This window comes from Haliotis asinina, chromosome 2, assembly GCF_037392515.1.
Source record: "Haliotis asinina isolate JCU_RB_2024 chromosome 2, JCU_Hal_asi_v2, whole genome shotgun sequence".
NCBI lineage: Eukaryota > Metazoa > Mollusca > Gastropoda > Lepetellida > Haliotidae > Haliotis > Haliotis asinina.
In genome coordinates, this window is record NC_090281.1 from 6,860,395 (window position 1) to 6,884,452 (window position 24,058).

The 24,058-nt window shown below is 42.8% G+C and overlaps 1 protein-coding gene across 1 annotated transcript in view; it reads right to left on the minus strand.

Annotated features, from left to right (window-relative positions):
* Positions 1-420: 420 nt before the first annotated feature.
* LOC137273179 (patatin-like phospholipase domain-containing protein 7) overlaps positions 421-24,058 on the minus strand; it is a 54,688-nt gene continuing 31,050 nt past the window's right edge. Inside the window, exons 25-34 of the mRNA XM_067805671.1 lie at positions 21,545-21,701; positions 20,866-20,929; positions 19,986-20,108; positions 10,857-10,973; positions 10,499-10,647; positions 8,344-8,496; positions 8,045-8,167; positions 6,623-6,737; positions 5,980-6,140; positions 421-5,548 (exon numbers count right to left, since the gene is read on the minus strand). Of these exons, the coding sequence (XP_067661772.1) occupies positions 5,495-5,548; positions 5,980-6,140; positions 6,623-6,737; positions 8,045-8,167; positions 8,344-8,496; positions 10,499-10,647; positions 10,857-10,973; positions 19,986-20,108; positions 20,866-20,929; positions 21,545-21,701 (1,216 nt within the window). The 3' untranslated portion in view covers positions 421-5,494. The remainder of the gene's footprint in view (positions 5,549-5,979; positions 6,141-6,622; positions 6,738-8,044; positions 8,168-8,343; positions 8,497-10,498; positions 10,648-10,856; positions 10,974-19,985; positions 20,109-20,865; positions 20,930-21,544; positions 21,702-24,058) is intronic.

Sequence of the window (24,058 nt, forward strand, 5' to 3'; positions counted from 1 at the left end):
ATTATTTCAATTTGCCTGCATTTGTCTTATTATCGTTTATGTAAATATGTGCAATTGCGAAATATAATTCCTGTGCTTAATTGCAGCTTTACAAATTGATCACCAAATTGGACACATAATTACCAGAGCTTAAATACAAAGAATTCCTGGCACAAAGTGTTTCTGACAGATGGATGGGATGGCATGCAGGAAGTTGAAGTATTTGCGAATATGGTTGGAGCCTTTCAGCAACAATCAGTTTTCCATTTAGCTTTCAAACACATCTAAATGCAGTTTCAAACAGTTCCAAAACACCAAGGGCAGTTAGAACAGTGCATTTGAAGTATTTCACCCTATTCACAGTTGACTATTCACAGGCCTTGATGTTACAACTGGGATGTTGCTAGTGGCATCGTCAGTCATTCACTAACAGACTAGAAATTCAACTATGAAAACATTGCGTGGAATATTTATTACTTTCATCCAATATTGGCACATAAATATCATCAAGACAAAGTAATAACACGAATCATAGATGAGTCATGACCTCTAAAGTGTATTTCCACATTCTGTAGTTGTATGTCAGTCTCACTGTCACTACAGTGCTGACACTTCAACAATGGCCAAACTTCCTTCACATGTGGAGACTTAAATACCTGCCTAAGGAACAGTCAATATAAAGAAACAGATATCATTATTATTCACTTTGCATTAAAATCTTGTCTTGTGTTGGCGTGTGCCAGCAACTATTGTGTGACAACTCTTTTGCCAAGTGAATCTCTTTCAGGAGAGTGTTTCTTGCTTTAACTAAAGACAGTTTTTAATTGTACACCACTTTTAACATTATTCCAGCAATATCCAATAGGGACACCAGAAATAGGCTTACACCATGTACAGAGAAAGCTGGATGAATTGATATTTGCACTATTGTTACTTCCTCAAAACCTAACAACCACCTTGTTCTTCCACCTGATACACATTGCTTTCTGACTTCCACAGGGAGCATTTGTCAAGGTACATGCAAATACAGTTTCCAAATAAAGTTTCAGGCCTGCAGTGGGATTACTATAGATTTGGACTTTTACCATGAGCATAACAGAAAATGGAAGAATCAAATTTAATGTTACATGCATTTTGTGAGAAATTATACAGGGTGTTTGGTGAAGTTTTTACTCTACTGTATGTCCTTTTATGGTCATCTTTCACAAGACTCCTTTGGAAATGGTAAAAACTAAACTGTCGTATAATCTGCAGCTAGTTTCTAGGATTTCAGACCTGCCCATAGTGAAGCACATGTCGTACATGTGCTCTCACCATAGGTAAGTGAGGTTGTTCAAAATTATTATTATTAAAACAAAATTCAAAGCAGTTATGTTTCATAGAAAAAATTGTCATTTCAAATGTATCAACATACTTTACAGTATCAATCCCATATTTTGAATCATATTTCTATAGAAGCCATTTCATAATGGACAATAGAGGAGACTTAATGTAAACAGACAATGTTACCAATCGAAGGAGACCAGGGATTTAAACATTTACTAGCACATCCTACACAACTAAAAAGGCGATGGGGTAGTCTGGTTGTGAAAGTGTTCACTCGTCACGTTGAAAACCTGGATTCAATTCCCCACATGGGTACTATGAGTGAAGCCCATTTCTGGTGTCCTCTACAGTGATATTGCTGTTTGTAGTTGGTAACTTTGTGGATAAAACATTATTGCAGTTCACTGGAATCATGAGATCTTTGCTTGACTATTAAAGACATTCCACACTATTGTACACCTGAATAAATGCTCTTTAAACACTCAACACTGTCATTCATTCTGACTCAGGCAGGGCTTATACAGTTTTCATACTAAATATACAGTTATAGCACACAATATGTACATCAGTATTAACAAAAGATGGCATAACATTTACACAACAGCACTGAATGTAAATTATACTTCAACAAAAATTAAATACTAAGAATAAAGTTTAAAAAGAAGTTGAAAATCAAACTATATCCAGGCTTTATGATGTGTTGACAAGACAGCTACCATGGCTGCAAATTTAATCATGGAACCAATCAAGAGGATATGAAAGTCTACCATTTCATCATACAGTGTTTAAATAGTAACCTTTAAAAGGTGAAAATAAACATGTCATTATTTGCTAAAGTATTATGTTTATGTCAAGGACATGACCTGTCTGCACCATGTTAGATGGTGTTAGATCATGGTACACAGTCGGCTGCGATGCTGACCACACACTGATGCACAACATGGACAGTTGTCCATACAGCTGTTCCAATTCTGTGTGAAAGTGCTTAGCAATACTGTGTCACAATTTTAAGTATAATACTGTAAAAACATTTATAGCATACAACATTTGCCATGGACATTTAGTATCTATCAATACAAATCCATTCATACAATTGCAAGAGAACAGAAATTTAGTACGAATATTGATCTCACATGTCAATTTCTGATTGTCCATACCATTTGTCAGATGTCATTGTTTGTCTAGATAACTCAGGATTACTTATTGATTTATTGAGTCTCATTGTGATATCAAGATTATATTATGACAATTAATACCATTGAGATACCATACATGAGATCTGTGTTTTCTGTAAGCTGAAGGGTAGAGCCACAGGCTCTGAACACTGCTATCACACAACAACTTTTGATGATGAAGGCATAAGAGGTCAGCGTGAAAGTTCAATGTTGGGTAAAATTGTTATTTCCTTATGAAGTGAGGTGAGGTGAGGTGAGGTGAGGTGAGGTGATTCAGTAATGAAGGCTACTGAGAAATCACTACCACAGTACAACATGGATATATACACTCAGGTTTGGTTTTGGTTTCATGTTTTACACCACACTCAGCAATATCCCAGCCATTGAGTGACGGTCTGGACCAGACAGTCCAGTGATTAACAGCATGAGCATCAATTGAAGCAAATGGGATACAATGGCATGTGTCAACCAGGTTAGCAAACCTGACCACCCGACCCGGTTGTTTGCCTCTTATCACAAACATGGGTTACTGAAGGCCAAAACTAACCAGCCATCAAAGCTAAGCAGCAGGTAGGGTAACATCATATGCCATCACTTAAATCTGTTAGTATATGATGAGACTGGTAGCAGTCAGCCATTCCTTCCACAGGGTTGAGTGTTCATACAGGTAATTCAATGGAACCACACATCAGTATCAGATGTTCAGGCTATGTGATATAAAATGTTAAATAATTAAAGAATAAAAGACTTAGAAAATTGTATGAAAAATCTGATGAACAAGAGTGTGAGTTGAGTTTAACACTGCTTTCTATACTAGGGTTAAAATACAGGAAAGAGTGTCAGAAAACAAACAGAAAACAAACAGAATTAAGCAGTGCTATACTGGTTTGCATTGTTATCTACCTGAAAGAATTAATTTGGGGACCACAACCTTTTCAAATTAATATGTTCAGGTGGTGAAGGTGTGTGAACTAGCACATAAGGAATTAAGGGTTTTTATCCAACATCAGTTCTTTCATTTGAAAAGAAGTTGATAAGTTTCTTGGACATGGTGGCTAAGGATAGCATGTGCCTGACAAAAAATAAATCTTCACCAGAATACTAAAACAAACAACACAATAAACAAACATACACACATAATTAACAAACCAGCAACAGTTTTTTCAGAAAAACAACAAGCTAAAACATTTCAGAATAGTAGCCAAATTCACAATCAGTTTGTTAGAGATGCTTGATTGGAATATTGATATTGGTTGGTAACAAGACAACGAATGGTATGGATTTACAACACCATATTTCTGGGCTACTTCTTCAGAGTTACAGAGAGTAATATGAAAACGCATGACTTAATCCCCTTCCTCTCTGTACATCTCAATCTATACTTCTATCTCACTGTCTTCCTGTACATACTTTACATACACATGCTCAAAAGTGAAGCTCCACTATTTTCATAGTGTCTTCATTTCACCACTGAAGACCAGAAATACAAAATATAAATGTTTATGAATTAGCCTTCCATAGATTCTTGAACCTAAGATTGTCAAGATATGACAAGGAAAACGTTCTGCAAGTGCAACTCTATTTCCCTATCATCTGAATCTTGAAAATCAAGTTTCACATACTTGGTTTCACTGGTCTGTTGTCAGATTCTCCTTTCACTTCAGAGTTAGAAAATCAGTCATGGTGAGGAGAATGTTACTACCGCTGATAGATGCCATGTGATAGGCATGAAAAATGCTGGCATGTCATGCAGGGCCATTGCAAGGCAAATAAGTCGTCATCACAGAGTCATCACCTGTTTGCCAAACATTATCAAACCAATGATGTCTATGACAGTCATAGATCTCGTTATGATAGTTACAACTAAGTGAGTATCCAAAGTTACAGATCACAAAAATAGTGGGTGGTGCTTAACTTTTGTGCATGTGTATATTTTGCTTGTTATCATGTCATGTCATTCACCTGAGGAAGCGGCAAGAAGTAGCCCAGAAACGTGTTGTAAATATTAAAGAAGTTGTAGTTTTCATATACAGTTTGTAAGAAACAATTTGATCTGAAACAATACACAGGAACAGAAACAATTTCAGCAGTACAAAGGAACAGAGATATATACAGTCAATGTGCTATGGAAAGTTATCTTCATTGTCTAGTAATGCTCCAGACGCTTTCACTCATAACAGCACTGGTATATAGTTCTGCAGCAATTCCACCTGTTTTTATTGATAACATCAGTATTGCATAAGATGGGAATACGTTATTGTTGTTAGAAAGTGGCAAATCTTGTGTCAGCATCAAATATATCTTGTTACATCATATAACTTGCTGACTGTCTCGTGTTATATAATGATTGATTCCACAGTCATCCTGCTGAAGACCAGTTTTACCCCTTGTCTTCATCATAATGCATTTGTCATTTTATCTCTGTAAAGGTACATTTATTTAGAGCTTCACATGACATAAAACCCTCTTCATTTTCAGCTCTTCTTGGAGAAAGTGCTTAAAAATGTTATCTAGTATACCATACCACATAAAATCAACTGCAAACATAAAATTAATGGATGCAATTTCTGTGACAGTGCACTGATAAGGCAACGCACAGAAAGAGACCTCTTTGAAAAAAATGTATAATGCAATGTGAACGACGCTTTCACCTTGAAATAAAAGGTTCAAACCATGTGACTATAGAATGCTCTATCCCCGAAATCAGTGCTGCCATGAGTAGTAAACAATCTTAGTATACGGAGAGACAAAAAACTGAGATAGCTTCTAAAGACATAAATACCCTGGTGTATAATCAGAACTTCACACACACTTATTGTGCTAAACTCTCAATTAAGATATCTGTGTGTACACACAAACAGGTAAAAACAAAACGCATGTATAATAAAACCCCAAAATAAAACAGAAATTGTCCTATTAGTAACCCCCACTTGACACTTTGGCAATTCTGGGTAAGACTGGCTTTTACTAGTCTGTACTGGTGGCTAGAGCTGGTGTTGAACGATGCTGAGACATCATGAGGGTTGTTTAGTACCAGACATGGGTTTCCTCTTCCTTGCTGTCAAACCCTGAAACAAAGTTGTGTTACATTGCAGACCAGTAAGGCACATGTCAGGAGGTTACCTCTGAAATGGACTCAATGATAAACCTCTGCCCAAACTCACTCATGGGAACATATTCGTTCATCAAATGCATTGAATGTTCTGAAACACTTTAATAATTCAACATACAAAATTTGACTTATTGTCCTATGTCATTTGGAAATTAATCTTTGTAAAAGAGAGATGAATTTTTTCTTAACAGCTTGTTATTTCAGTTACTATTGAATTGATTGGTATTTTTCGTTTTATACTTCAAAGCCCAAATCAGTTATACTGCCGTTGTCTCATGACTATTTTCAATGTAAGCAAGTCACAAAATCAAGCCAATAACTGTTCTATTCAATCGCCACTCATGACCACCAATAAAGTGCTGTAGGTGTCTTGTACAATGGTCTCACCTCAGCTGCAGAGTTCTCAGAGTTTGAGCTGGAGTATACAGGGTTGGTCTCCACTGCAGGGGGGACCTCGTCTTCATCGTTCTCATCCTTCTCAGCTTCATGCTCACTTCCATCATCGTCAAGGAAACCATCTTCCTCTATTATCATTTCTTCATCAGTATCTGAAGGAGAAGAAGAGGAAGCATAGTTTTAGGTGAACTGGTGAGTGAGTGAGTGAGTGCGTGAGTTAGTTTTTAGCAATATTCTAGCAACATCACAGCACTGGACACCAGAAATGGGCTACACATATTGTACCCATTTGGAGAATCGAACTTAGGCCTTCAGCAGGATGAATGGATGCTTTAACCATTAGGCTACCCCTTGCAAAACTGCTGAAAGAAATACATATTCATTTACAATACAAGAGTATCTGAGCAAACTGAATCCCTGCCTAGTTATGCAGGCATTGACAAAATACTTGCACCTGGTCACCACCGTGGAACAACACACAAGAGGAAGGTCATAACATGTCACTTAAGAAAAACTGATTTAGTCACTGAAAATGGAATCTATTGAAAGAATTCATGTGCAATAATTTCCATCAGGTGAAATGAATTAACGGCATGCTTTGAGAGGACATAAAGTTTTCACAATGTATACTCACACTCTGTCTCATATTCATCATCCGTGAGGTAGAAAACAGGAGATTTGGGCTTGGTGATTTTAGACACCTTCTCAGCCAGGTCAGTGAAGTAGGCCATCACAGGGATATGGGACTGCTGTAACACAAGTAGGACATATCCTCAATGCAATACTTCCAGGAAATATCACCACAATAACACAACCAAGTTTCATTTACACATTGACACAACCATTATCAGCAGAGCAATACAAACATAACCAGGTTGATCAAAGACTGATCAAGACATCTCATACAAATGGTATATTGGTGCATACAGAAAAGTGAGACGCCTTACCTTCAGTAAGTGAGTGAGTGAGTTTAGTTTTATGCTGCATTCAGCAATATTCCACCATTATGGCGGTGGTCTCTAAATAATCGAGTCTGAACCACACAATCCAGTGATCAAAAGCATGAGCATAGGTCTGTCCAACTGGGAACTGATGACATGTGCCAAGCAAGTCAGTGAGCCTGACCACACGATCCAATTAGTGTAGTCGCCTCTTACGACAAGCCTAGTCGCCTTTTATGGCAAGCATGGGTTGCTGAAGGCCTATTCTATCCTGGACCTTCACTGGTCAATCTCACTTTCAACGCAAAAATCAAACATCTGACACAGATAAATATCTGACTATAAAATGCATATGTCTCATTTGAAAGGACAAACCTTGATTCAGTTTGCATTTATCAAAGTGTTGATATATATTTTCTGATATAAAAATGCTGATTCATTTCTGTGCTATACAATAATGTTTGATGAATCCAATAATCTATTTGAATGGACTGCATGGCTAATTTGAAGAACTGATGTGACTTATATTATTTAAAAAATCAAAGTTTTTTAAGAGTGTATAAAATATGGATGATGAATCATTAAGGAAGCACACACATTTATGGATGACAACTTCGTGTTGTGTTGCCAAGTTGCAACTGGACTCTTAACTTGATAACAGTGCAAGAATCTACACCGAAATATTGCTGAATACAATAAAAGAAAAGGTCTCATCAATATGCTTGTACATTTCATCACTGACTCAACAATTTCTGGAATGCATACCCATTAAACAGCTAGGATGAATTGTAAGAGTTTGGGGGCATCAGTTCATTTGAAACACACACAGGAGTATCCTCGAGCTCCATTCTGTGCACTGCTGTCAAGCATCATAGGAATGTTAAAAAGCAAACATGGGAGGACTGCCCTCAAGTAGGTGTCTAAACTGCTACCTGGTACCTTTGAGTGAGAAGGAAAAAGACTTAGACTGAACAACTTAACAACACCAATGTTCAATAGTTCTGTTATGATACTACATTACAAAATTTGCATCCCAGTTCATTTCTGTTGAATAAATGTTAACAAGCAAACTCTCCAACAACTACAGGACTGTAGGTCTGTATACAGCTCAGTACCTGCTGTTGCTTCTTCTTCAGCCCTGATTCTGTTTCCTTCGTCTTTTCAATAAACAGTTTGTCCAGGTAGCCTCCCCTCATCCAGCCATTGAACAACGTCTTCCCGTACTGGTAGCCCACTTCCTAGGAAGCAGACATGCACAAAATCATGAGGGAAGGAGACAGTGAGTGTACCAACCAGGTCACACAACATGGTCACAGAATCTCTAGTCACGTCTTACTATTGATATCAGTTAAGGAAACTATTCTAAACTGGGAGTTTAAATGGATAGCATGAATTAATCATAACACCAACTCACAGAGATCTCATCGTAGCTACCAAATTGAAGAGTGCCATATTTGTCAATGGGAGGTCTCATGTATTCACAGTAGTCACTGCTCTTGACCAGATCTAGCTGTCGCACACATGACACATACGCGAGTCGGGACTGGATTTCTGTCATGTCCAGCACCTGAAGGGGGAGCAAGGACTGAATATACTACATCAAGTTACAGCAAAAGAACACATTTATTTACTCCATAACAGCCTCACCCTCTCTTGATTTGCATTTTGAGGTTGCAGTTGATGTATAAAAGATTCACATACTATGTCCAGGTGACCACTTCAATCATGGACACCAAAGTACAGCATGACGCACAAGATTATTACACGTGAACATACACATGTGCGTTCAAGTGGCTAGTCCTATTATTCTTGACTCACGCCGGTTACATAGTGCTAGCCCACTGACACAGTATGCTCCAGATTGACATGGAGACAAGACACAAATTATACTGCGTGAGACAGGCACTACATACTTTGTCCACCAAATACCAAACGTAAGGCAATGTAACAACTTGTGTCCCCTATCAATGTTCTCAGGTGTGTCCCTTCCAGTGTCATCAAGTGGACCCCCTTTTAATGTCCACAGATGTGACATTTGCTTTACTTTACTAAGCTTTACCAGTAATTGTGTTTTAAGTGCCAATCTTCATCCTGAGCCATGTAGCCTGAGGTAAATTAAACCTCCCTGAGCCGATTCCATCAAATACGAGGGGAAGTCAATATGTTCATAGAACTCGATATAAAACAGAACACAATGGTTGTGATATTGGTTTTATTTTTCAATATAGTCTCCCTGAACCTCGATGCATTTTGCCCATTTGTCTTTGAGACTGTCTATGCCCTTGAAATAGAAGTCTTCAGATTGGTCCCTCAGCCACGCCTCTGTTGTTGCCTTGAGGTCATCATCATTGGCAAATCTTGTTCCACGCAAGTGAGATTTCAAATTGCGAAACAGATAGTAGTCGCTGGGGGCCAGATCTGGACTGTATGGGGGATGGTTTAGTTGTTCGAAGCCACATTGTTGAAGAGAAGCTTGTGCAACACGGCTCTTGTGGACTGGTGCATTGTCGTGGAGAAGCATGACTCCAGCTGTCAACTTCCCACGCCTCTTCTCTTTGATGGTCGCTCTCAATCTTTTCAACAAGTCAGCATAGTAAGCCCCTGTGATCGTAGTTTTAGGTGGTTTATAGTCTATGAGAATCACACCCTTTGAATCCCAGAAAACGGTTGCCATGATCTTGCCAGCAGAAGGTTGTGTTTTGAACTTCTTGGGTGCAGGAGAATGCTTGTGCTTCCACTGCATGGATTCTTGTTTGGTTTCGGGATCCCAGTGATGAATCCAGGTTTCATCCCCAGTAACCAGACGAGCATGAAAGTTATCAGGATCAGCGTTGTAGATGTCCAACAGCTCATGACTGGATTCAACTCTCTGGTGACGATCATGTGCATTTAGGTTACGAGGGACCCATCTTGCGGATACCTTGGACATGTGCAGGTGTTCATGGATCACTGTGCAAACACTTCCATGTGAAATGCCACACTCTGAAGCTATCTCGTCCACCTTTATTCTCCGATCGGACATAATTAAGCGTTGGATCCGGGCAATTGTATCTTCTGTAATGGCTTCAGAAGGTCTTCCTGACCGTGGGTCATCTTCCAAGGAGCTGCGACCTCGCTTAAACTCAGCTGACCATTTTGCCACAGTGGAATATTGAGGGGCTTCCTCGCCATACACATTGATCATGCGTTTGTGGATTTCAGTTGCATTCACACCTTCTTTAGTGAGAAACTTGATAACTGCACGAAACTCAGTTTTGGAGGTTTCCATGATTTGTGCAGGGTAATCGTCTTTTAAAGGCTCTAACTCTCAAGTAAATGCTCGAGGAAGGTTGGGTATCAGTATACAGAGTCACAGATGAATCAACTCAATAATGACACCAATGACAACATCACCAAGGATATATCAGCACCCACTTCTATGAACTTATTGACTTCCCCTCGTATAATACCTTTCACCAGTATAATCACTTAAAACATACCCCAAGCTCTATTTTCTCTGGGGCTGGAGGAGAAGTACCCTATCTATAATAGTGAATTTTGTACTCGAAACTGATGCTGCCAAATCTTACCTTGACATTCTCTGTCCACGGATTCCAACGTTTCCATAGTAACCACCATCCTGAAACCTGGTCCCCATAGTTGAGGAAATTGGACTCCTCCTCACTGCCGACGTCCAGGGCGAGGATTGTCTGGGCCCCGAAAGCCCTCATTACATCAGCTGGAGGATATGATGACATGGGTGAACTGAGCCACCGAGCAAGACAATGTGATTCAGTTTGCCACTTCTCTCAACAGTGACTGAATGACTGAGTAAAGTTTCACGCCATTTAATGCAATATTCCAGAAATACCATGGTAGGGACACCAGAAATGGTGACCATTTGTTTGACATATGAACATTTGTTTGAGACCATATTTGTATGTTTACCTGGTACATTGTTGACATATCCTCCATCCAGCAAGTGGTGACCATCCATAGGGTCACACATTGGGGGCAGGTAGCCAGACAGTGACATGGATGCTCGCACATACCGCCACAAACTACCTGTACACACAATACATTTGTATTAAATACATTTCTATTGAACTCATAATATTGTCAATGATTCATACAAAGTCAGATATATACTTTAGAACCTAATAATTTGAGACATTCCAAATTGGTTCCGTTTGGTGTTTCCATCCTTGCATCACATGGATATTGGGAAGTCAAATCATTTATCTTGATAAACTCTCAACACTGTGCGGTCCTGTGACAACTGATTCGTACTAGCCACATTTGGTTCCACATAATACGATGCTTATAGCTGTTTCCAATTCTTTGAAGAGAATCATTGTGGGGTACATACGTGCATTTTCTGCTGCTGAAAATGTCACATGACAGTTGTGTCAATGTTTTTTTAATAAAATATGATGCGCCCATGTCATCATTCCTTCTGCTGAATACATCAGTGAACTGAACTGTAGGTAGGTGAGTGGCTCTACCCCAAGGCCCATTCTCTTACAGGTTTGTCTAATTCTTTTTCATAGAGGTCATCCTTGGGGTAAATGTATGCATTAACTCAAGACTCCCCAAAACTGGAGGCTTGGGAAGAGGGCATTCTGGCACAGGACCAATATATAGTGATCAAAATTGTCAAATTCTTTTTCAGAAGAAGTCCTCCTTGGGGTACATATATAGCATTAAAATGTCCATTTTAAAATGCCTACGACAGTTGTAACAATATTGAATAAATATTTTACAAAACAAAAAACTCGTTTTGTCTTGTGAGACCACCCCTACAGGGCCCCTACCTGGGCCCCTTGACAGTCAAGAGCAGGTAACTCCCGCCGCGAACCTCGCACCTCACTTTTCATACTGTCGTCATAAGAGACAGACGTCCAGCACAAAGACACAAGTACTGTCAAAGCTTACGGATAACTATGAGTGAGAAGACTTCTAACTCTGTATGTATGGTTCCTTTTTTATGCACGGGCGCTATTAGGAATTCATAGGTTAGACCTTTTCATTCATGAAATGTTGTAACTTTACGTGGTGTCCGCGTCTTTCAGCCATGTGGCTGACAAGATGGCGGTCAGCATGTTCCGCATGGTTAATGTTTCCAGCCTTGTTAATTAGAAAATTAGGCGTGGATTCTATTGCTATGGGGTGATTATGGATTTTTCCTTTGCTTGCAATTGGTAAGTTTTAGTATAGTATCCTTTATGACTTCTCTACTTAAGCGCATTGGGGGCTATTCATACAGTTCAGTATAATAGCTGCTATTTTTTACAGATTAGATATCGCCTGTGCGTTTTATTTTTCTCTGTAAAAATTATGTGTGCTTAGTGGATTTACGGACCTTGCTACTACATAGCTTGGTTCTGTTTTTTCCAACTTCGGTAGCCGGTCACTCGGGGACGACCTCTCTCGGTCTTCCTAGGGAAGCGGGGCCGGCTATGCGTCACACGGACTCGGTCTCGGTCGGGTCCATGGCGTCGAGCCGCTCGGCTCTTCTCGAGCCTCTCTCACTCTCCGATGTTCCCTCGACCGATCCTCCGGAGCTGTCTCTCGAGTCAGAGACGTCGTTGCTGGAGGATCGCGTCGAGGAGATCATGGAGGAGGGGGAGGGTCGGGAGGGGCCTAGCGAAGCTTCTTTTTCGCTCGGCGCCTCCCTGAGGCAGGTACGGGAGCGTATAGCTACTGTCCTGCCTCAGGTGGTTGTGGCCACGGCGACGCCCGACTCCATGGAGTTTCGGCTCCCGAGGGAGGCATTCGCTCCGACGAAGGTGGCGGATACTCGGCTCCGCATCATCCCGTCAATTTTAGCCGATGTTATCAATCCAGTCCTGTTGGGATCCCGATCTCGCTTTGATTTACCGGAGCTTGATCGGAGATACCTGATGGGGGATCTCGGCATTTATAACCCCCCTGTGGTAGACGACTGCATCTGGCAGCTCGCTTGCCTCGGCGAGGCAGGGTCGGAGGCTACCACCCTTTACTTCCAATGCGACTGCCCTCAAATCCGCCTATAGGTCTTTTGAGGAGCAGTACCGCAACGCTGCGCAATGTCTCAAAGTCACCATCCATGCTGCGTACACTTCGGTGTTACAGCGCCAGCTGGTGGACAGTGAGGGGGGCGAGGGGGAGGCTACCCCCTCGACCCTAGCGCAGCAGCTTACGGAGGTGCAGTCTCATTTGGCACGGGACTCGATTAGGTCCTCAGCGTGCCAGATGATGTCTGCGGTTATGGCCCTCCGTAGGCTGTGGCTCTCGGTGGCGCGGTATTCGCCGGCCACGCAGCAGGCTCTTCTTGCGTTGCCTTACCGGATGGGTTCCACCCTGTTTCCGGGAGCGGCAACAGTAGTTCGGGAGGCCGCAGAGGCTGTTTCCACTTTTAAGGATTCAAAACCCTTATTGGAGCAGCCGCATTCGTCTCGTGCGCGGCCCTCGACCCTTGCCTCGGTGTATCCTTCGGTGCCAACCAAGGACACTGCCAAATGGGCGCAGCCTTTGCAGGCGCGCAAGGGCAAGGGTAAAGGTAAGGGTAAGGGCAAGGCTGCCGGGCCCCTGCAGCTTTTTCAGAGGAAAGGGAAGTCGGCACCGACTTCCCAGTAGTCTCTCCTCTGGTGCTCTTCATGACCCCGAATCAAGCAGGCGGAGTACTGCCGACGTCGGGGATTCACTGCCTTCTACCACATGTCCCTGTGGGTGGCCGCCTTTCTCTCTTCCTGCCGGAATGGGAAAAGGTCACATCCAATCCCTGGGTCCTATCCACACTCAGGGATGGCCACTTACCACAGTGGAAGCGAGACCCACCTCTCTTTTCCGGAATCCGTTGCACGCCAGTGCCGGCTGTTCCAGAGAAAGCCGAGGTGCTCCGCGCCGAGGTCCAGTCATTACTGGTCAAGGCGGCCATCGAGGTGGTTCCGAGGGGACAGGAACAAGAGGGGTTTTATTCCACTTATTTCCTAGTTCCCAAAAAGGACAGAGGGTTCAGACCTATTCTAAATCTAAAAGGTCTGAACAAATTGTTGCAGGTCCCTTCATTCAAGATGGAGACACTGAGGTCGGTGATCTCATCTGTAGAAAGAGGCGATTGGCTTACGTCCATCGATCTCAAGGATGCATACCTGCACATTCCCATGCATCCCCAGTTCAGGAAGTACCTCCGGTTTTCCTTCGACGGGGTATGCTATCAGTTTCGGGTGCTTCCCTTCGGCATCGCTACGGCTCCGAGGGTGTTCACCAAGCTTATGCTAATCCCAGCGTAAGTGGCCAGGTCACAGGGCAGGTGTTGTCATCCGTTCCTGGACGACTGGCTCCTTCGGGCACTTGCCGCTCACTTGAGTCGAGACGCGACGTTTGCAGTCATGTGTATTCTCACCAAGTTGGGTTGGATTATCAATCTACAGAAATCAGAACTCGTTCCCACACAGGATCTGATTTTCTTAGGCGCACGATTCGAGACAGCGCGAGGCTTGGTCTCCCTATCTCCGGATCGAATCTCCAAAGTTCAGAGAGTTGTTCTACAATTTCTCGAGTCCCCCTCGGCCACAGCTCGGACTTGGCTCCAGTTGCTAGGCAACATGGCGGCGACAGTGGACATCGTTTGGAGAGCGCGGTTGAGGATGCGGCCCATTCAGTACGCCTTGGCTCGGATGTGGTCTCATTCCCAGAGCTACGAGACAATGCTCCACGCTCCGGGGTGGTTACTTCCTCATTTACGGTGGTGGACAGTGGTAGGGAATCTATCCAGGGGACTGCCCCTGGACGCTCCCTTACCAGATCTCTCAATTCAGACAGACGCCTCCCTCACGGGGTGGGGGGGTGTACTGTGCAGTCAGTCAGTCTTGGGCCTGTGGTCGCAGAACGAGACGCACCTGCACATCAATGTGCTAGAATTGAGAGCTGTCCGGCTGGTGTTCCGACATTTTCGGGAGATGGTCTGCGGCTGTGTGGTGCGTCTAGAGATGGACAACCAGACGGCAATGACCTATATCCTGAAACAGGGCGGTACGGTGTCTCCGTCTCTCCTTCAGGAGGCGTGGCAGTTTCTACTCTGGTGCGACCAGTTCAACGTGCGGGTGTTTCCCGTGTATCTCCCGGGGGTGGACAATGTTCGAGCAGATGCGCTCTCTCGACGTGTTCTGGCTCCACACGAGTGGATGTTACATCGGGAGATATTCGAGACTATCTCCCGGTTGTTCGGGTCGTTCCAGGTGGATCTGTTTGCCTCTGGGGGGACGAACCAGATTCCGGTGTTTTGCTCTCGGATACCGGATCCGAGAGCCATCGCCCAGTACGCCTTCCAACTCGATTGGACGGACAGGGTATTGTGGGCGTTCCCACCTCTGCCACTGATTCCCAGGGTCCTCTCGCAGCTTGCCACCCAACCAGCTCGACTGTTAGTGCTTCTTGCCCCTCTTTGGTCGTCTCAAAGCTGGTTTCCGGTGTTACTCAGGTTTCTGGCACTGCCTCCTATCCTGTTACCCTTTCGACCGGACTTACTATCCCAGAACGGAGCGCCGCACCCGAATCCCAGGATTCAATGGGTGGCTTGGCCACTGTCAGGGATCGCCTCCAGGCGAGCGGAATTCCTGCACCAGTTGCAGACACAATTTTGGCTTCGCGGAGGGATTCGACAAACGTTCAATATGAGGATAGATGGGCCTGTTATGCGCGCTGGTGTGTCGACAGGGGGATTCTTGATCCCTTTTCTTCAACTTTAGTTGAAGTTCTGGAATTTTTACAGTCCCGGCTAGAGAACGGCCTTGCCGCGTCTACTATTCGGGGCTATTCCACAGCTATTTCGGCTTTCCATATTCCTGTCGACGGTGCTCTCTTGGGGCAGCACCCTCTTATGCAGCGTTTTCTAGCAGGCGTGGATAGGATCCGTCCGACTATCCGGCGGATTAGTCCCCCGTGGGACTTGTCAGTCGTTCTTGATTGGCTGTCCGGTCCTCTTTTTTACGAGCTATCGTCTCTTTCTCTCCAGCTGTTAACTTGGAAGGCTGCCTTTCTTGTGGCGGTAACATCCGGCAGGCGGGTTGGCGACATCCACGCTATGTCAGCAGATCCTGCTCTGACCGTCTTTCATAAAGACAGGGTCAGTATTAGGTTGCCGGATTCTTACCGTCCTAAGATCGCAGGCGCTTTTCATGTTACAGCACCTATCGAGCTACCTACGCTCATGCAGCCTCCCTCGTCCGGTACCTCTCTTCGACGTGCTCACGTCTTAGATGTCCGTAAAACTCTCAAAGCTTATATCAAACGAACTGCTGATATCCGGAAGGATAAACAGTTGTTTTGCTGTTATGGCGGGGGGAGAGCTGGTCTGCCGGCGAACAAGCAAACCATTTCTAGGTGGCTTGTCTCTGCCATTTGTATGGCTTACACCCATAAGGGGTTAACTATACCCCAAGGGCTGAAAGCTCATTCGGTTAGGGCAGTGGCTACATCACAAGCTTATGCAGCGGCACTGCCCATTGAGGAGATCTGCTCAGCGGCTATTTGGAGCCGGCCGAGCACGTTCATCCGACACTATCAGTTGGACAAACACTCGAGGGAGCGTGCTCGGTTTGGTCAGACAGTTCTCTCCAGTGGGCAGGGTCGTGACCCTCCCTAGCTGAATGAGCTAATGACATCGAGATCATGTGTTTTTTACCTCTGGTGATGGGTCAGTAAATTCATTATGGTGGTGGATTTTATACTGGTGGTGGTTTTTGTATATATATTTATATATATATATTACAAAAAAAAAAAAAAAAAAAAAAAAAAAGTACCAAGAAGACGATGGCACTTTCTTATAGCGTCGATATACGCTACTGTTATTATGCACTGTTGTTCCCGGCACTGTTCGCTGGTTTGGGGAATGTACCATACAGTGTAGAGTTTAGGGCGTGGACTCATGTCCATCAGTCCTGAGCGCAGCCGTTCATTGGCTATACCCCACATTGGCCACGCCCCCGCCTGATTGACATCAGCGGTCTCGGTGTTTGGGTAAGTGTTTCTGTTATCTCTCGCAGCTTCGGCAGTGTATGAGAGTGTGTGAAGGGTATATGTTAGCAGACAGAATGCCTCTCCCGACTCACGTTCGTTGGGAGTCTGTTTTATGCTATATATGTACCCCAAGGAGGACTTCTTCTGAAAAAGAATTATACAAACCTGTAGAGGTTATGAATTCTTTGAAGAATGTCCTCCTTGGGGTACGGCCACCCACCTCCCCACATTCTGTCTGACGAGTTCAGCATGAAAAGTGAGGTGCGAGGTTCGCGGCGGGAGTTACCTGCTCTTGGCTGTCAAGGGGCCCAGGTAGGGGCCCTGTAGGGGTGGTCTCACAAGACAAAACGAGTTTTTTGTTTTGTAAAATATTTATTCAATATTGTTACAACTGTCGTAGGCATTTTAAAATGGACATTTTAATGCTATATATGTACCCCAAGGAGGACTTCTTCTGAAAAAGAATTCATAACCTCTACAGGTTTGTATAAATTAACTTACGCCATAATACTCACCTGTGACCTGTCCTGAAGCTTCTATGAGAGGCATTATGGGAGGTAACCAACATGGAGGAAATATACTGAGAAGTTATGCAAGTGATCTTGCACATAGTGCGAATGTGAAAAACCCTGCCCATATAGTGAAATCAATAATTACACACAATTGAAAACAGCGTCATCTATCCAGGTAACCAAGACCCACTAGGTCAGGGTGGTAGGACACAGTCCACTGAAAAGAACGGATCGGCCAAAATGTGCTCAATGACAGGTAGGAACAGGGAGAGACAAGCCCTTGCAGATGCACTGGCTGAGACTGCCTCGTCTGAACAGCTGGCACATCTGACAGGGCCGCGTGGCAGAAGCCCTGTGACTGCGAAAAGGCTGCTGGGAGCTAGATGAAGAGGTCTGCTTCTTACTCTTACCCTTGGCAAAGATGGTACTCCTTCAATCCGTGCTGAGCAGGTGAAGCCAACCAGCAGTCTCCTGAATGACCTGCTGAGCCCCCGGACACAACATCATTCCCAGCTGACACAGAAGGGCCAGCAAGGTCTGATGTGAGGCAGACAACCACAGCTTGCACATCCCCATGACTACACACATCACCGTTGATGCAGCAGACCTTAAAGAGTCTCAGGTAGGCCTGCACTTTGGATAGTTGACAGAGGAGAACAACATTCAGTGAAATGTTACCAGTGCTCCCCTCTGCCTCCAGAGACCTTTGCAATGAGGAAAAGTACACCTCATGGACCACGACCTGCACCTGCTGCATGGCATTCCAATAGACTTCCTTGAAAGTCTGGTATGCCTGCCGCAGTGGGGAGCCACCTAACTGGTATGTAATTGTTTATTGAACAATATTTTATTACAACATTGATACAATGGTCACATGACATTTTCAGCAGCAGAAAAGGTATGTATGTGCCCCTAGGACGATCTCTATGAAAAAGAATATAAACTCATGTGCAAAAGAAAAGTCCCCAAAATATTTTTATGTGTCATTTTCTATTCTATGACCATGAACATAAATCATTATAAGGAACAGATCACCTGAACTCTGAATTTGATGACATGACACAAACAGTGCATGGAATGCACGTGCTAGGCGAGAAAAATGGCTTTCATCCGTAAAATTTCCTGTATGTACAGAAAAGTACCCGTATGATTCTGGGGTATAAAACAGCCAATGTTCATGGGCATTGGCTTCATCAGTTTGAAACAAAGAACATGCTGCAGTTAACATCAGAGCAGAGAGAGAGAGCAATTGGGACGCTGCAACTTGGCGCTACCCACGACCACGTCGCCAGAATCATGAACTGCTCCAAGAAAACAATCGGGAGACTGTTGTCACGATACAGGCAAACAGGCCGGACAGCAGACCGGCCCAGAAGCGGCAGACCAAGGGTGACCACCCCCAACGAAGACAGGTATTTACGGGTGCCTCACCTGAGGAACAGATTCCTCACCGTGACGTCATCTGCGCCCATGGCCTGAACCACCCCATCAGATGGACAGTGACCAGACGACTGCATCGACATGGCATTCGACCCTATAGGCCGTTCAGAGGGATGAAGTTAAACGGATCAAATTCGACGTCGCAGAATGGCTTGGGTGAGGACCGTTCGTCAATGGCAGCAACGACATTGGAGCCGTGTGCTCTTCACCGACGAGAGCAGGTTGCAACTCAACAAAGCAGACGGTCGTGTGCGTGTATACAGGCGGCCGGGTGAGAGAACGGCACGTTGTTGTGTCACAGAGGTGGAGCCTTATGGCGGCGGAAGTTGTATGGTATGGGGCGACACCTGTCGGGACAGGGAGACAGATCTGGTTATCATTCGTGGTAACCTGACAGCACGCCGGTATATTGATGAGGTTCTACAGCCTGTCGTTGTTCCATGGCTCCACCAGAACCCAAGAACCGTGTTCCAGCATGACATCGCCACACCCCACACTGCTGTCATTACAAGGAACTTCCTCAACACCAACAATGTGCATCTTCTGCCTTGGCCAGCGAGATCACCGGATATGTCCCCGATTGAACACCTGTGGGACCACCTCGGGCGCCGTATCCGTCAATGTCAGCAGCCTCCACTGACAGTACAGGATTTGGGTTGCGCATTGCAGGACGAATGGCAACAGATCCCTATTCACATGATCAGGCAACTTACCAACTCTATGCAACGTCGTGTTGTGTCACTTGTTGCATCACGAGGGGGACACACCCGATATTAGGACGTTTTAGTGATCGAGCAATGCGATTCATGTTGTGGCAGCTGATGAAATACAGGACAATAGACCCCTAGTCAAGAAATCCATTTGTAAATCCGTCCAAAACTGCTTTTGTGTTTCACGAGTTCTGTTAACAGGTTAATTATACAATATGTTCATAATATTAAACATTGGAATTTACAAGTGTTTTGTTCTTTTTTATTTATGAGTTGAAAACACAAGAGGACATTTCTTTTGCACGTGAGTTAATGAGTTGTCATTCCTATAGGGACAGTGAGATGCTTGTGACACCAGTTCTCCTTCAATCCTATAGGTGCAGTGGTAAGCGAAGGTGGAAGGTGACACTGACCTGTAGTGTGTATCCTCATGCTGGAGTTTGAGATGTCTGTAGTCACACAGAAGTATGGCAGCCACAGGTCCTCCACCTGCCTTTCCTTGAATACCTGCTCAATACATCGGTTGAAGGCACCACCTGTCAACATGGTAAACAGACATCGGTTGAAGGCACCATGTGATGACATGGTAACTATGTGCTTGTTGAAAATACCACCTCATAAACATGTTAAATAAGCACAGGTTGAAAGCACCACGAGGCAACCTGGTAAGTAAACACATATCAGTTGATCAGTACCATAAGTCATCTCAAATCTATCTAGCTTTTATATATCTAGTTTACCTCATCTTTCCAGCTGATTACCCATGAAGATCTGGGATGGAACTGATGTTCAGTAACCTAGGCTTGTCGTAGGTTACTAACTGGATTGGGAGGTCAGACTCGCTGATTTGTTTGACATGTCACCATATCCCATTTTTGTAGATCTATGCTAATGTTGTTGATCACTGGATTGTCTGGTATAGACTCAGTTATTTACAAACCGCCACCATATCTTGAATATTGTTGAGTGCGGCATAACACTAAACTTACTCACTCACTTTCTAACTGTGTATAATAAAAATAGCTCAGCATTTATTTAACTACAGTCTATTTACCTGACAAATTGCATGTTAACTCTTTAAATCTTTACCTGCCTATCAAGGTGACTACAATCTATCTAGCTAAATATCTATAACTGACTGCATTTTATCTGGTGGACAACTTAGCTAACTGACTAGTCTATGTAAAATATACATGTGACAACTTATCTACCTCACTAAAGTCTATAGAGCTGACCATCGATCTACCTGACTTTCATATTAACTACCATCTATCTACCTCAGTATAATCTCACCTGTAAACATTGAGGTAACTGGATATGTCAGATCAATAATTTTCTTCCAGAGAGAGGTCATGTCCTGTAAATACAACCCATTTATAAAAGTAATATTTGTTCAAAGGATTCAGGTTGCAGGAAAAAGCATTCTCAATATATTAGATTTGATTGTTCTGACAAGTTTACTATGAGCAAACTGCTGGTCTAATATAGCTCCTGACAGATTACAATTTACCAAGCTGAAGTATGAGTTGAACTATTTGACTTAAGGATTGTACCATGGCATTGTGCTACACAGTACAAATTAAGCTAAAGGACACCAAGGTACATCAGCTAACTACAGTTACTTTGTCATGCAAGGTGAGGACAGCATGCTGTATGCGGGTGACATTAGGCTCTTATGAATATCATATAAGCTGTTTGCTTGAAAATGCAGTGATCTGCAGTAATTTTACAAATGTCACAATGGATTCCTAACACATGCATATTATTGACAATTGTGTTTATGACTACTCTCTGCTTTACAAGTAAGCACTCTAAATCTTCCTAGTTCTTACCTCTTTCATTCCAAATACCTTTATGGTAAGTTCATGTTAACAATCTCAATATGTTTACAAAGAAACTGGTTCAAGTTTTAGAGAGCTGCATTTTGTAAATGGTTAATGTTTTGTCAACACCAAACCGTGCAACAACTCACCATTGCCCACTCTCTGGCCCGCTGAGTGAAGCGAGTGTAGTTCTGCTCCTCACACCAAAGGGCGCCGATGAAAGACCCCATGCTTGTCCCCCCGACCATGTCTATGGGGATACCCGCTTCTGTGATAGCTTTGATCATGCCGACATGAGATAGTCCTCTGTAGGCAGGACACAGTCAACAGTTTCATACAAACATCAGTGATGTATAGACATAGACAAAGTCAACAAAGCTTAAAGAATAAAATAAAGTATGTAAACATGGAAGCTTATCCTTTGATTACATATGCTCTCACCTCGGTCATCTATCAACTCTTTAATCCATCTTGTGTTCACCTTACACCACCCTCATCTCTTTAAAATGTAATCTTTTAGGTAAAACTTGACATTTTATACATATCCTGTATCATGCTTATTAGGAATATCACTGTCTTCTATGTGAATGATAGTGGAACACTTGAATCCCCTGTAATTCCCTTTAAGAGGAAGTAAAATTTCACTCACCCACAAGTTGCCCCCCTTGATCCTTTTCCCAACCAAACAGTCACATGACTTGCAATCCTTGTCACTCTCTCCTGATTAAGCTCTAGCACCTAGGTTAACTGGGAAACCCAAAGTGCCTTCTGCGGGGAGGTTGGGAGGGCTTGACATCGAGAGTCAGGAAACGTACAAAATATAGATTTTACTTAAAAATTACATATGTTTGTTTATCAAGACTTATGTTTACTATGCTTCCAGAATCAAATGGAAATGGTGGTGAGTCAGGCCACTTTGTGAATTCTTCAGTTGAGCTTAGACAATTCGTGTATCTCCTCCATGGGAACTGTACTATACTACGGCACTCTGATGATCCTGTTATTCCAACTTCAGCTCTCAGCTCCGGGGTACCACATCTTGTCATATTTCTCTAACACAAGTGGATCTCTCCGATTCCTGTGGATTTAAGATATGCTAGTATCGTCTTCTACTAGTAATCTATACCAACCCATAGATTATGATAAGGTCTTTACCATAAATAAGTTGTGATTCCTTAACACACAAATAAAATCTTTAGTTGTACAGAGTCTTATCACTCAGGCTAGGCTGGTATGGAAGGTGAGCAAGGACTTTCAGCCAAAACGGACTGTGACGTCATGACATCACAGCTAAGTCCTGGTGTAGGGTCGCTGGTGGTGTTCGGGTGTTGTGGCGTTGTGAGCAGTTCGGTACCATTGAGGACAGAATTTTCGTTCCATATTTGTACATTGGATTAATTCTAGCAGTTGTAGCTGTACAAATGTTACGTCCTTAGATGAACAAGGACTTTAATATAATATAAGACATAGAGTTGTTTTTTGTAAGAACAAGCATTGTCACTAAGGTGACATAATTCCCACTGCATGCTATCAAATCAAACTTAAAACTAAGAAAGTGAAGGTCGTAATTTGACATAAAGTAAAATGTCAACAAAAACATATCTCTCAAACTCTCTTGATATCTGCACTGTAGTTGTTCAAACACAAAAATATTTTGGAGAGTCACTTAGACCTTGACCAGTGTATGAAACTCTTAAAAAACAGTTGCCATTACCTTGGAAATTGCCTGGAGGTCACCCAAATCGACTGGGCCCTGCACCTTCCTTACATAAAGCTTGGTGTTGAATATGAAGAAAATCCAGTGAAAATCCAGACAAGGTAAAACCCTAAAGTGCATTTGTGACCTTGAGATGAAGGTCAAGGTCACCAAACCTGACAGACCTTTCTTTTACTGTGCTAACCCTAGATACCAAATATGAAAGGAATCTAGTCAATGGTTCTTAAGACATTTCAATCTGTATGCACTGACACATGTGAATCATTCTCAAAGGAAGCAGCTTTTTCAGTATCAGGATCAAAACTTCAATATAAACGTCAAATTTAATCAATGTGTTAAAAATCTAGTTCAGCTTGGGAATTTTTTATTACAAACAAAAGGACCAAATACTTCATATTTTGTTCCTTTTTGTAACAAGTGACATGCATTTTGTCATATATCTGGGTGCAAAAACCTTACACCAGGTGTCTGCTAAATTTCAGTTAAAAAGATATGATTTCTGGAATAGTTGAAAAGAATAGACCTTTTTCCCATTGCTGGTAGATATTCATGATTTTCAAGCTGTATTTTGAAGTGAAAAACAACCCTTTTCTCTTGCATACAAAAAAAAATGTCTTTCCTGTAACAGTTCCATTAAAGTATGAAATAATTAATGATCTCTCATCCTGTGAAAGTGGAACTCCCCATCTTGCTCATTAACAACTTCTGGTTGAGAGTGACAAACATGTGGCGTTAAGTTCAAGACAAAATTTTCAAAGAAAATCAAGTTGAAAAGGTAAACATTTGCGAGTATTTTGTTCACCTTTCAAGTAACATCAATTAACAAAGGAAAAAAATCAATTTTCCAAAAATATGTGTTTCTCTTTGCATTTGGAACCATAATTATAACACAAGGATGTTCTCTGAAATGGGAAAGGGACTAGTCATTATTTTTTTCCTGAATTTA